The 13,665-nt window shown below is 44.8% G+C and overlaps 1 protein-coding gene across 3 annotated transcripts in view; it reads right to left on the bottom strand.

The window, feature by feature from the left end:
* Positions 1–88: 88 nt before the first annotated feature.
* Positions 89–13,665, bottom strand: part of myh11a (myosin, heavy chain 11a, smooth muscle) — a 30,162-nt gene continuing 16,585 nt past the window's right edge. For 2 of the 3 annotated variants that reach the window (XM_042103776.1, XM_042103777.1), the window contains 30 exons: positions 13,296–13,567; positions 13,027–13,200; positions 12,733–12,906; positions 12,508–12,622; positions 12,157–12,347; positions 11,912–12,033; positions 11,723–11,792; positions 11,313–11,473; positions 11,075–11,183; positions 10,757–10,888; positions 10,242–10,448; positions 9,888–10,025; positions 9,656–9,779; positions 9,230–9,401; positions 8,887–9,099; positions 8,216–8,360; positions 7,706–7,912; positions 7,197–7,301; positions 6,957–7,109; positions 6,292–6,540; positions 5,850–6,062; positions 5,496–5,708; positions 5,222–5,383; positions 5,012–5,140; positions 4,837–4,925; positions 4,622–4,745; positions 4,194–4,402; positions 3,938–4,046; positions 3,529–3,701; positions 89–1,472 (listed from right to left, as the gene is read on the bottom strand). In XM_042103776.1, the coding sequence (XP_041959710.1) occupies positions 1,334–1,472; positions 3,529–3,701; positions 3,938–4,046; positions 4,194–4,402; positions 4,622–4,745; positions 4,837–4,925; positions 5,012–5,140; positions 5,222–5,383; positions 5,496–5,708; positions 5,850–6,062; positions 6,292–6,540; positions 6,957–7,109; positions 7,197–7,301; positions 7,706–7,912; positions 8,216–8,360; positions 8,887–9,099; positions 9,230–9,401; positions 9,656–9,779; positions 9,888–10,025; positions 10,242–10,448; positions 10,757–10,888; positions 11,075–11,183; positions 11,313–11,473; positions 11,723–11,792; positions 11,912–12,033; positions 12,157–12,347; positions 12,508–12,622; positions 12,733–12,906; positions 13,027–13,200; positions 13,296–13,567 (4,793 nt within the window). In that variant the 3' untranslated portion in view covers positions 89–1,333. Of the gene's footprint in view, positions 1,473–3,022; positions 3,056–3,528; positions 3,702–3,937; positions 4,047–4,193; positions 4,403–4,621; positions 4,746–4,836; positions 4,926–5,011; positions 5,141–5,221; positions 5,384–5,495; positions 5,709–5,849; positions 6,063–6,291; positions 6,541–6,956; positions 7,110–7,196; positions 7,302–7,705; positions 7,913–8,215; positions 8,361–8,886; positions 9,100–9,229; positions 9,402–9,655; positions 9,780–9,887; positions 10,026–10,241; positions 10,449–10,756; positions 10,889–11,074; positions 11,184–11,312; positions 11,474–11,722; positions 11,793–11,911; positions 12,034–12,156; positions 12,348–12,507; positions 12,623–12,732; positions 12,907–13,026; positions 13,201–13,295; positions 13,568–13,665 lie in introns of all 3 variants that reach the window. The other variant, XM_042103778.1, reaches the window with a different exon arrangement.

Below are 13,665 nucleotides of genomic sequence, written 5' to 3'. Positions count from 1 at the left end.
TGCTCTTGTGCTGGGTGTGTAATTAGTACAATCACCATCTGAAACAGGCCCCACAGAAACAAAACAAAAATAACAACTAACACGGAAAGGCTTTTGTCAAACTTTATTTTAAGTGCAAGTGGTTTCACAAATTCATAATTTTAGTGACATTTATGCCAATTTATGTAAAATACAATAACTGATGTAGTTTTAGTGAAGTGGTACAGCTCGGAGGATATATTTAGATTATATTAAATTAGTTACTAGAAGAGACCAGTTGTTTGTATAGAATATGCGTGATACAGGGTGGAATATGATTGCACATCACTTTGTTACCTTGGAGTGAAAGAGGGTAATGACTCAAATGTCTGATTTGAAACCTAAGCCTGACCAACCAAGTTGTTGGTTGCTGTTGTTATTTTCTGGCATTAATTGACTAATTACACGAAAGGCTCTCGGTGAGCTAATTTATTTCCAGTGGAGCCAGGTGTGTTTGAACCTGCTGCTATTCTGAATGTAATTAGTGTCTACACGGACTCGGTTAGGTGTTGTACCTAATGAATCAGCACGTTACGATAAAAAAGGACGTAAAGACACTAATTACATTCAGAATAGCGGGAGGTTCAAACACACCTGGCTCCACAGGAATCAAACAAGCTCACCGAGAGCCTTTCGTGCAACTAGTCCATTGTTTAGACAAGGTTACAGAAGTGATGCACTAAAGTGCAGAGAAAATGTTTCTTGGGGATGCTGATATTGCCTCTGTCTATTTTAATTTAGGAGATGGGAAATGTCACTGTCAACACAAATATCATTCATCATTATCTGAAGTTCATCCTTTGAGGAACACATTCCTTATTGACATATGTGTTCATTACTAAGATCTTTAAAAGCTACTGAAGCATTCCAAATTTGAAAAAAAAGTATCCCCGCAAGTGAAAAGCAATAAGATGTACCTGAGAAAGTGTAAATCACTAAAATACACAATTATCCAATTTTCTAAAATAGTTCAGTGCAGTTTAATGAAAAGTACAGTGGGGAAAAATAGTTATGTAATAATAAAATTTGTTTTGTTTTATACTCTTTGGAGACTGCCAACATTTGGGCCTTGTGGGCCACCAATGTCATGCTCATGCAGGAACAAATATATAAATTAACATTTAGCCATGTCCACATGTTGCAGAAGGTCTATGGACTACAGGGCAGCATGAGGTGAAAGGAAGCCTTAATGCAGTGCTTTGGCATGGCCAGCAAGCTAAAGGTAATTTCAGTGTGTGTGTGTGCTAAGAATGGATGGGGCAGGTCTATGAAACAGCAGAGGAGAGGGGGGCGATGGGGTGGACGCTGGGCAGCTCTACTCTCCCTTCGTTCCGTTGTAATCGCCTCCCACGTCGCCAGCGTCCTCACCTGCATCACTGCTGTCCATCATTGTTCTCCGGCCGCCCCCACCAGTGCGCCGGGGCGTGCTGCTGAAGGACGGCTCGTTGCCCCGTCTAAAACGCCACAGAGCCAGTTATTAGATTAGCTAAGGAACAGACAGCATGGCAGAGATGGGTACAAGCACTTGCATTATGGGCAGCTGATGGTGACCTGAAATCCACTGTAATGCCAGAGAGAAAAAATAACTGTCACAACATCAACCCAGGCACGGCTCCAAACAGGTGTCAACTGTGCGTTCATGCACATCCTCTTCAGTCCACTTTTCAATTCAGCCAACATTTCAGCTTTTTAGTTAGTCATACAGAAAGATTTATCAAATGATTAAACCAAGTGTGAGTATGGTTCTGTTCACTGTCATCTATGTTTAAAAATACAAACTGAGATGCAATGTAGAAGTGGCACTTTATGTATGATATCTACGATATGAACCGAGAGTTTAAAGAGTATAAACAGAGAAAACTTGTAACAAACATTAATGGAAAATATTTAATGATGAATGTATATAAAAAAAAATATATGATTTGCTCCATTAGTTATCCTGACAACAGGTCACTTCATTACGACTAAGTGCTGTGTTTTGTTTCTGTAGACTTGTGTGGTGTGATGAGATGAAACAGGAATGCAGCAGCAGCAGCAGCAGCAGTAACACTTCAAAGCTTTGAGTCAAACAAAGTCCTTCAGAGCTCTGACCAGCATCCTGGCCAGCACCATTATAGGTCTTACAAAATTACTTTTCTAATCTGTGAAAAAAAAAAATCACACATTTTTCACACCTGAACAGTTCCGACTGTACAGATTGTAAATTGGCATGCCAAATGATCCCACTAATCATATTCTACAACTGCTGTAAGTGATTTTTGAAATCCCAAATTTGCTTGCTTGCTTTAAATTCTGAGATACTTGAAGAGTAGGTTACAAAAAACTAAGAACTCAGTTCTTAGCTCAGTAATCTGGGACTGAATTTTCAACATGGGCTGGCAGTATTAACCAATCAGGAAGCTTCCTACTTGCTTAGTAGTCTACTTAGCATATGTACCGAAGAAAATCAGTAGGAATCACTTACATATTTAAAGCAAATTTGTTTTGTGAGATACAAAATGTTTGTGCTTTAGACCCACGAATGACAACTTGGTTGGTTAGGGACTTTTATCAAACTGAATCAAATAAAACAATAACTTATCAAATTCTGTTCATAGACTGTTCATCTGTAGGGTTTTGCTTGACTAATCAGTGAAGGCCAGAAAAACAACAGGTGAACACAGTACATAACTTTTCAGAAAGGCAGATTTAGAAGATCATGTTGTAAATATAGCCAGTGTAACTCATTTGAGTCATAGCTAAACAAACAAATGAGTTAAGTTTAGATCTCTAAACCAGCCTTGAAATAGAGAGAAATATGGTCAAATTGTTGGAGCTGATCTTCTCAAACATTGTGCTACCTTTAAGTTTACAGTCTTTGCTGTGAGACTTTTGAAGAACAGATAGCAGATGTTTAATAACATTAACCATATTTCACTCAGAAAATGAGAAGATCAACGCAAGAGGTGCTCTGTGACCAGAAAAGGTATCACATTGTGATGAAGTCCTAGAGGTGCAGCGGTACCTGCATAGTCACTGCGCAGGTTCAGGATTGCCTCTGCAACAGACACAGACACACTTTGACTGCTTGTATCCCGAGACAGACGTACGTCTCGAATTCCAAAAGATGCTGAACTCGTCTGTCTATTTATTCAGAGCCATTTCTTGTTTGGCCTTAATGCCACTGGGTGATGGACTTGGATAAATTGTTAAAAACTAGGGCTCGGATCTGAACCCTGTCTATACGGTCTTCTTCTCCTGGAATGTGAAGGCTTGAGGCTGAGAACTGAGGCAGCATGATCCAGCTCATGGATGAAAATGACAGAATGAGAGACAAAAGACACTGACAACAACAAACAATGCGACAACACAGACAAGACAAAAATAATTCTGACCATTTTATTCTTTCCTCTGGTGGTCGTGTTGGAATGTCTCTTGAATTGAGTTCATCAAAGTATTTCTGATGAGACACTTTTAACTTTTCAGTACCATGTAACGGCGGCCCACGGAGCTCCGGCCTCATTCTCCTACCTGAGTTTACTCTTGAGAGAGTTGACCTCGCGCGTCATGTTGTCATTGGCCTCAATGGCCTCCTCCAGCTCTCTCTGCAGTTTTCTGCGGGTAGCAGTGATGCGCTGGGACTCCTCCTCTGACTCCTCGAGCTGCCTCTTCAGCTGCTTCATCCGCACGTTGGTTTTGTCCGCCTGAGAGGAGACAACGCAAACACCGAGAGCAGAGACTTCAGGGGAGAAGTGGTACCAAGCCTTTGAGTTATTTATTAGTGCTACAATAGCAAGCTTTCTTGCCAATCTAAGTTTAAACCTACAGACACAAATGACCTCTCATTTGGCGTAATCCATCAGTAGCTTTGAATAGGTATAAACGAGAAAAAAGTGGTACGAGAAAAACGAGAAGGCAAACTAAAAAATGAAGAGCTCACCTGGTCTTTGTACTGCTCTGCTTGCTTCCGCTCATCCTCCACCTGAATGATCAGGTCCTTCAGCTTCTTGTCCTTCTGACGCATGGCCTTGGCAGTAGTCTGCTTATCTCTATAGAGGGTCACACACAATCAGTGCCACAGCGCTTTCAGTTAACACAAGACATGCCACCACTATGTACCTCCTCCACCTCTGGTGGTCATGGTGAGATGTTCCCCAGTGCATGCGTTAGTGCAGTGTGTGGTGTCCAGCACTCACCTGCTCTCCTGCTCCAGCTGCTCCTCCAGCTGAGCCACTTTGGACTCCAGGGCGGAGATGGAGGACTTGAACTTGGACTTGACTTGGTTCTCCATCTCCTGTAATTTGGCTTTAAGTTCTTTGTTCTGCCTCTCCATTTGCTGCCGTGCACTCTCATTCTTTTGGGACGTGGAGCGCTCTGACTGAAGCTCATTGGTCAGTTGGTCAACCTGAAGTGATTGAATGAGACAATGCAAACAAAATTAATATCACATGACTTGTACAACCTCTTCTGCATCTGTGGTTCTGGCAGCATATTATTATGTACTATTCCCTTTACGTTCAGTTACTTCAGTGGCATATCATCCCAGTGTTAACTCTACATAAATGTTTATGACCTTGATACCTTCATGGCACTTTCAATTCAGTTCTGTTGTCTCCAGCGTTACCTGTTGCGTGCTCTTCCTCAGTCGATCATTGACAATCTCCGTGTTGCTTTGCTCCTCCTCCAGTTCCTCCTCCAGCTGAGAAATCTTTGCTTCCAACCTCCGCTTGTCATCTGCAAGGGCTGACCTGGAAATGTTCCAAAAATTGTGTTACAATTAGGTAAAAGTGAAGAGGGCTGTGATGCATGCGTCTTTTAGCATAATACTATCAGACGTACTTTCCAGAGGTGTTGCTGGTAAGCTCATCAGCAAGCTCATCTCTCTCAGCCTCTGCTTGTTTCTTTCCTCTCTCTGCGGCAGCCAAGTCCTACAAAGAAGCGTAATCACCACTTTTAGACTTACAAAATTCTAGATAGCTCCTGATAGCTTGTTGAGTGAAAGAAAGGTAGGTACCTCCTGCAGCTGCATCAGTTCTGCCTCCAGACTCTTTGCCTTCCTCTCACTTTCCTTGGCGGTGGAGAGAACATCCTCCCTGGCAGAGCGAGCATCATCCAGTTCCCTCTGGTAGTCCTTCATCTGGGCCTGTGAGAGAAGCTCAAGTTAGCCTTGCCATAGTCAGAAAACACTCTTCCATGACATAAGATGCTCTGGAATACGTCTCACCTGGATCTTGCGGAGCTGCTTGATGGCCTCATCTCTGCCCTTATTGGAGGTCTCGATCTGGTCCTCCAGATCCTTCACGTCTCCCTCCATCTTCTTCTTGGCGGCGGCCATGCTGGCTCTCTGCTTGCGCTCGTCGTCCAGCTCTGTCTCAAGCTCACGCACCTGCCAAGAGCAGACGGCTCCTTTAAATTCTCTGCGGCTTTTAGAGAACAAGGAAACGTGGAGCATATCAAAGAAAATGTCAGTCAGATTCTTCTGACGGCCATGTACGTACCTGCTTCACAAGTTGTCTCTTCTTGTCCTCTCCCATCTCGTCTCTGCCCTGCAGGTCCCTCTCAAACTGGGCTTTCATGGCCTGCATGTTGACCTCCAGGCGCAGCTTAGCATCCTCTGCTGCTTGCAGCTCGTCCTCCAGCTCCTCCAGCTGAGTCTTCATCTCGTCCACCTGGGCCTCCAGGCCACGCTTGGACTTCTCCAGCTCGTGGACCTACAACACAAGGACAATGGGCTATCATCACAGGAGGATCTGCAGCAACAATAATGGAACCATTATCCTTTATTTAACAAAACAGATGGCAGGCTCCTCATCACATTCATGAACAAAGTATCTGAGATGGGATGAACTTACGCTCTTGCCAACGTCATCCTTTGAGCTGACCAGGTCCTCCATCTCAGCCTTCAGGCCTTTGTTGACCCTCTCCAGCTCCTCGCGTGAGTCCTGAGCCTCCTCCAGTGCCCGGGCCAGAGACAGCGCCTTGGTCTCCTTCTCACGGGCCTCCTGCTCAGCCCGATCTCGCTCATCAGCGTACTTACTGGAGATGCTCTTCTCCTCTGCCAACATCTGAGCAAATACTTGAGGTTAGCTTAGTTCTAAGTTCTCAGTTAAGTTCTAAGTGCTTGTTACAAGTTAAGCATGTGTAATGCACACTGAAATAGTTTTGACAGTGATTGATGACAGGCATTTGATGACAGCTGATTGATTATAACAGGCATTTGATGACAGTGATTGATTATGACAGGCATCTGATAACTGATTATTATTGATTGTAAGACATTTGAAATGAACTGACCTGGTCAAACTTCTTCTGTTTCTTCTCCAGGTTCGAGACGACGGTCCTCTGGTTGTCAAGATCCATCAGGACGTCCTCCAGCTCCTGCTGCAGCCTGTTCTTGGTCTTCTCCATCTTGTCATGAGCTGCTGCCTTCTCCTCAAACTGTGTGTTGGAAGCCTCAAGATCGCGCTGCAGTCGCTTCTTGTTCTCTTCAAGCGCCTCTACGTTTCCAGACATATCCTCAAGCTTCTTCTTGAAGTCTGACAGCTGTGGATTTCACATATCAATCATTTCAAATTAGTCTCTAGATTAGATTAGATTAGATTTTCATCTAATTGGGGCAGCCGTGGCCTACTGGTTAGCACTTTGGACCTGTAACCGGAGGGTTGCCGGTTCGAATCCCGACCAGTAGACACGGCTGAAGTGCCCTTGAGCAAGGTACCTAACCCCTCACTGCTCCCCGAGCGCTGCTGTTGATGCAGGCAGCTCACTGTGCCGGGATTAGTGTGTGCTTCACCTCACTGTGTGTACACTGTGTGCTGTGTGTGTTTCACTAATTCACGGATTGGGATAAATGCAGAGACCAAATTTCCCCTCACGGGATCAAAAGAGTATATATACTTATATACTTATACTTAATCCCTCCCAGTCTCACAAAATAGCTGGTGAGATGGTTGGCCCACCTGGATGTTTAATGTGGTGACATGTCTCTCCACGGCCCTCTTGGCCTCTGCCTCCTCGTCCAGCTGCTCTTGAAGACCGTTGCGGTCGTCCTCCATCTGCCGCAGCTTGGTGGAGAACTGCAGCTTCAGTCTGGTCTCCTCGGCCAGCAGCTCCTGAAGGCACACAGTTAGGTTTAGGGTTTGCAGTCCATTACAGTGTGTGAAAATGATCACTGAAGAGGAGGAGGACTGATAACTCACCTGTGTGTCGTGGACCTGAGTGGTCAGACTGGCCACATCTTTGCTCAGCTTGATGTTCTTACCCTCTGCTTCATTGAGAAGGTTGGTCACACCCTCCAATTCCACCTACAACGACAAGGTAGAAAATCTGTCAATTTGCATGGCATATGCTGTTCTATGAGGCAAACTCTTTTAAGCAGTTATGTCATGGTTGTCCCAAACATTTAGAATGTGAACACCACTGAATTAAATCACAGCACTCACATAACTGTAGTTGTTTTTGAACCATATAGCTAAAACCCAAAACTTCATGACTGTGGTCAGGCCTGCTTCCAAGGAAGCTCGCCAGATTACTAACACTTTGTGATGAAAAAGAGGCAAAATGTATACAGCTGTGTTGATAGCAGTGCTTTTGGGGGCTCAGTTACGAACTAGTTTATCTTTGTTGCCTGACATGATCAAAGTGTTACACCCATGTAATATATATCAATCATTGTAACTTGTGTCAGCTGTTTAAGTATTGCACTCACAGTTATTTTGGAGACTCTGTCGTTCAGCTCTGTCCTCTGCCTCTCCCCCTCGTTGTATTTGGACTGGAGGTCACCCAGCTGGCCTTCCAGCTTCTTCTTCTTGTTCTCCACGTCCTGCTTGGCTGTGTTGATCGAGCGGATCTCGATGTGCAGCTCCGACGTCTCCTTCTCCAGGGCCTGCTTGGCCTTATCCAGGTTGGACTTCACCTGTAAGCAGCAGGGGAACACGTTCTAGTTGACGGCACTTGACTGCTGCAGTATTACTCCTTTGCATAGGAAGTCCTATTCCTAGTATTTCTTCTAATCGATGGATGGCTGTCCTGTTTCTCCTGCAGCCTGTATGCATTGCATTTCTCACCTCTTGGTCTCCAGTCTCTTGCCAACTAAAATCTATCATGAACACTCAACAACTATGCCATTCACCATTACACGTGAACCGTTATTGAGCACCACACTAACAATCTCTTCCTCCCAACAATAAAGCTGACAAGTTGTTCAGCATCCACCTACCCTCTTGGACTGCTCCAGCTGCTCGTTGAGCTCCTCCACGACCTGGGTGTGTTTCTGCCTCATCTCGTGCACCTGGGCTTCGTGGTTACGGCTCTCGTCCTCCATCGCCCGCTTCAGCATGGTCACCTCCTGCTCTCGCTTGGCCCTAGAGATGCCCCACAGGACAGCATGTCAAATTCCACACCTCTACTCCACACCTCTACTCCACTGCTCTACTCCACACCTCTACTCCACACCTCTACTCCACACCTCTACTCCACTGCTTCGCATCAAATGTTTTTTGAATCAAATGTAAAAACTCAATTAGCTTTCAAGATAATATTAAAAACTTCTTTCGTGCTGTCTGACACACATAATGACATAGACAGCAGCTAGATGGCCATCTAGTCTATGGATTGAAGAATAATGACCTGCAGTGTGGATATTTTCCTCAGTAACCAAAGCACTTCACTTTTTGGTTTTGACTATCAGTATGATTTTTATTTTTCGGCATCGATTATTGCTTTTGATTGAATATGCACGTTGATCGAAGAGTGATCACTAAACATCTATAGAGATGGAAGGTCTGAGGTGGAATAACATCTTGGTACAGTTGAAAAGGCTTGAATCGGATTTTTTGAAAAAAAAAAAAAAGATTTAAAAAGTTTAAAAATGTTTAAAGGCTAGCGCACCTGAGCTCCTGCTGGGTGGCCGTGGTGTCCAGTGTGTCCTCCAGCTCGGACTTGAGGGCCTCCAGCTCTTCTCCCAGGTCGCGTTTCATCTTCTCTGCTTTGTTGCGGGCAGAACGCTCTGATTCCAGGTCCTCCTGCAGGTCTGAGATGTGTCCCTCCAGCTCACGGATCTTCTTCAGGGCGTTGTTCTTCTGAGCCAACTCGTCTTCCAGCCTAGAATACACATCAAGCAGGACTTGGTGGAACTGAAGTAAACGAGACCATTTGGGCCCATTACAGCCAATTATGTCTTTGAATGGTGCACCCTTTGAAGCTAAATTTGAAAGCTGCTGGACAGTGTTACCTGGCCAAAGCATTCTGGAGCTCTTCTTCCTTCTTTGCAAGCTGTGATTTCAGATCAGCGATTTGTGCCAGCAGGTCGGCTATCTGCTCCTGCAGGTCATTTGACTCAGCTTCCAGCTTCCTCTTGGCCTTGTCCAGCTCCTGTCTGCCCTTCTCCTCCTTCTTCAGTCGGACTACACATCAGGAACACGTTCACACGTTACTTGTCCAGTCGGACTACACATCAGGAACACGTTCACACGTTACTTGTCCAGTAATGCTGTTCTTTCTCACATTGTGTCATGTTCCAATGTCTTTTCAGGGGTGTGAATCACAACTCTATCACTTACAAAATCTTTGCTCTGCTTTCTTGCTTTCATTTTTTATTTGTGCGAAAGCTGCCATAACTGTGTCATTTGGATGTTTTAATGACAATATGGGTACTAACCCTCAAGTTCAGAGATCATAGATTCATGCTTGTTCTTCAGTTTGGTGAGATTCTTGGACTTCTCTTCTTCCTCTGCCAAGTTGGAGCTCATGTCTGCTACCCTCTCCTCCAGCAGTTTCCTTTCCTATAAAACAGAAACATTTAAAGGTTACATTTATGCTATGTTTTTTATCACTGAGTGTAGTGACTATGTGTTTAGTTAATTAATATTGCTACATGGTATAGTAGTTACCTTCTGTAGCTTCATGTTCTGGTCATCCATAACAATGAGGTCATCCTCCAGTTTCTTGATCTTGCCCTCACAGGTGACTTTTTCCAGTTGCAGTTTCTGGCGAGCATCCTCCTCTTCCTCAAGGTGTTCTTCCAGATCCTGGGAAAGAGAGAGAGAGAGAGAGGGGAGGGACATCAGAACCTTAAATTAAATACGAAGATGTGGAATGGCCTACTGTAGTCCTGAATATTTGAGCACTTATTTTGCTTTTGAGGTCATCAATGATACATAGGTTTGTTACGGAACAGCCTACTCAACACACATTGTATGAAAGTGTCTAAATCATGTGATATAGTGAATGGTTAGCAGCTGGACCTGCATCTGCGCCTGCATCTTCTTCTTCTCCTCCTGCAGGAGGATGGAGCGGTCCTCCTCCTCCTCCAAACGGGCCTCCATCTCATGCAGGATCTCCTCCAGCTCCTGTTTCTTGCTGGCCAGACGCACCCTCATCTCCTCGGCCTCAGCGTACAGCTCGGTCTCAGCCTGCAGCTGCTCCTGGAGCTGGTTCCTCTCCTCCACAATCTGGAGAGGGAGGTGACAACAGTGTGTTTAAGGGTGGGGACACAACCGCAGGTTCAAACTATGCAGCAGCCCTAGAGGTGGACCCAGCAGGTAAGTTTGGTTACTAGGAAACATCTACTTCAATGCCAAACCATTGAAACTAATGGAATTATGTTTTTGAAACAATAGGTAGAGTTAATATGCAAGAGGAAGCTTTGAAATATGATGTTAGTGGGCAAGACTGCCAACCAGTGGACAATTTAAAAAGTGTCACACGTTGAGGTGACAGTTGAGTGGGTGTACCTGAGTGTGCTTTAAGGTGGGTGTACCTGAGTGTGCTTTAAGGTGATGTCCTTCAGCTCGGTCTCGAATCTCTGTGCTGACTCTTGCACTCTCTTCAGCTCGTCGTCCTTCAAGCTCATCTCTTCCTCCTGTCTGGTCACCTGGAGCAGAGGCTTGACCTGAAGACACAGATGGGGGACTAGTTAACACCACTGGCCCACTCATTACAGTGATTACATACAAGGAGGGCATATTCATATATCAGGGAATTTGACACTGAATTAATTATGTGAAGCTAGATTCTAAATCAAACACAGTTTTGTGGGAGGTTTTAACTTTGGAAAACCTGGATCTTATTCACTCACCTTGGTGAAGAGTCTCCACCACTGCCAGTTCCTGAGTTTGAGGTAGGCGGCACAGTTCCTCTGGATGACCTTCATAGCTGTCAGCTGCTGCTGCAACTTGGCGAATGCCCTGCAGTGCAGTTGACAATTTTAGTTTTTCTTTAGGTAATGGTAGATGTAGAGCACAACACCAGCAACACAATATAGATTCAGTTCTTTGTGATGTATTACAAGATGAATCTGTGATAAATATTCATACTTTCTGGCCAGGAATCCTCTAGCATGGGCTTGGAAGGCAATGACGATGACCGTGATCTTCATGTCTCTCTCCTCCTCCAGCTGGGCCAGGACTCCTGTCCTGAAGAAGATCTTACTCTGACCAATCCGGAACAGGTTTGCGTCCAGATCAAGGTGCTTCATCTGTTGGAGGACAGAAATGGGTTAGCCAATGTTCACAGCAGAGAGTGTGACCTTTCTGTATCTTCTGATACTTGTGTAAAACATAGTTAGATAGTGGGTGGATCATAATGGGCAATTCCATGCAAAACTGTCACATCCATAACGGCAACACAATGCCATGGTATTTAGTTGGCGTTATGGACGTGACAGTTTTGCGTGGAATTGCCCTAATAATGATTGGATGAGAATTGCCTTGTTTTTTAGACTCACCATGACGCAGCAAGCTTGTTTGCCATCCATAAAGCCTTTAGGGATATGACCGGCAGCTAAGATTTCATATCTATGGGAAGCAGCATTAATAAATCAATATCACAACAAATAAAAATAAAACAAATAAAAAAGGATTAAAATATTCCTCCTCAAACTAATCTTTCTAAAATTGAAACATTGACATTTTACCGCTGCCGGAACTCCTGGAAGACAATTCTGTTGGGGAATCCTTGCCGACAAATACGGATACCCTCCAGCACACCGTTACACCTCAGCTGCTCAAGCACCAGATTAGCATCCAGCTTCCCTGCCTGTGGGAATGGACTCCATAGAATCAGTCATGAGTGACATTTAAAAAGTTTTGTTTATTAGAGGTTTGTCCATAAATAAGCGAAAGTGAGACGTCATTAAAAAGGACAAGAGCAAAACTTCACCCTCTTCTCGTGGTTGGGGATGATACAGCGGACAAAGTTTGGCTGGGTGTTGTGAAGAGTGGTCATCAGTTTGGCCAGTGACTCCTTATAGAGCTGGCCCACTGTGCGGAACATTCCCTTCTTGGTCTTGGAGGAACTGGGTCCACTGTCCGACATCTTGGCTAAGGTGTCCAGACCCACAACACGGTCGGCTGTGAGAGCACAAATTGTATTTGATTAGACCATTGGTTAGCAGACATTCCAATAAACTTCTTTGGAGGTCTTCACTGAAAACAAATCAAAATGGACATTTTGTCGAGCTGAGCCATAATTGATTTCTGTCATTATAATTGAGAAAGTCATGCTTCTCACCGTCTCTCCACAATTCAGCCATGAATGCATTTGAGGAGTTACTGAGTAAAGCAGTCACGTTGTCATTCAGAGGGTCCATGTTCTTCGTCAGCCATGCTGTGGCATTGTAGTCCACCTAAACAGCGATGATGTGGAAGATCAATGTCATTCCAGGGCATTCATGGCATCTAGAGGCAGTTAATCAGGCAAGGACAGGTGGCATACAAGCACAAGAGTGTAGCGTACCTTTCCAGCATAGTGAAGCACAGAGAACTCTGTCTTGTCTTTCAGCTGTTTGGGTTTGGAGAATTTGGTGTGGTTGCCTTGTGTGTTAACAAGCTTCTCAACAAAGGAGACGTCCGTGGCTTTGGGGAACCAGCACTCCTCATCCAGCAGAGCCAGGATGCCTGGAGGGTTGTTCTGTTGAGGGCACAGAAAGAATTGAGAATTACCAAGCAAACATCATTTAGTCATAACTATATATCCAAAACAATTTGTATACACTTATACACTTATATACACAAGCATTAGCACACTAACCGGTCTTTCAATTAGTTCAATGCAGGGTTGCAGATCCAGGCCGAAGTCGATGAAGTTCCACTCGATGCCCTCCCTCTGGTACTCTTCCTGCTCCAGGATGAACATGGTGTGGTTGAACAGCTGCTGCAGCCTTTCGTTGGTGTAGTTGATGCAGAGCTGCTCGAAAGAGTTATCCTGTGAAGGGGAGGGTTACATTAGCTTGCGAACATGGTCATGCAACACACCTCATGAAGTGTGTTAAATTCTAACCGTGTGAGAAATTTACAAACCTCAAAGATCTCAAACCCAGCAATATCCAAGATTCCCAGGAAAGAAGCACCCTGGCGTTTGGTTTTGTCCAGAGCCTTGTTCACGCGGGCGAGAATCCAACGGAACAGACGCTCATACATGGCCTTGGCCAGGGCCTCCACTGCAAAATCAGCCTGCTCTTTGGTTTGGGCTTTCTGCACCACCTCCCGGCCCACTTTGATGCGCGGTGTCAGCATAGCCTTTGTGAAGTCAATGACATTGATACCCTGAAGATGGCACACTTTCTGGGCAGCTGAGGACGAACAAAGAAGTACAACAGTGACCTATGGAACTAGGTTTGGCGTTAGACAAACACTCATTTAGGTCGCCTAAAAACGCTGTGTGCGTGAA

This window comes from Alosa sapidissima, chromosome 9 (assembly GCF_018492685.1).
Source record: "Alosa sapidissima isolate fAloSap1 chromosome 9, fAloSap1.pri, whole genome shotgun sequence".
NCBI classification, from domain to species: domain Eukaryota; kingdom Metazoa; phylum Chordata; class Actinopteri; order Clupeiformes; family Clupeidae; genus Alosa; species Alosa sapidissima.
The sequence above is the reverse complement of the archived record's forward strand: the minus strand, read 5'-3'. Positions and strand labels throughout refer to the sequence as shown.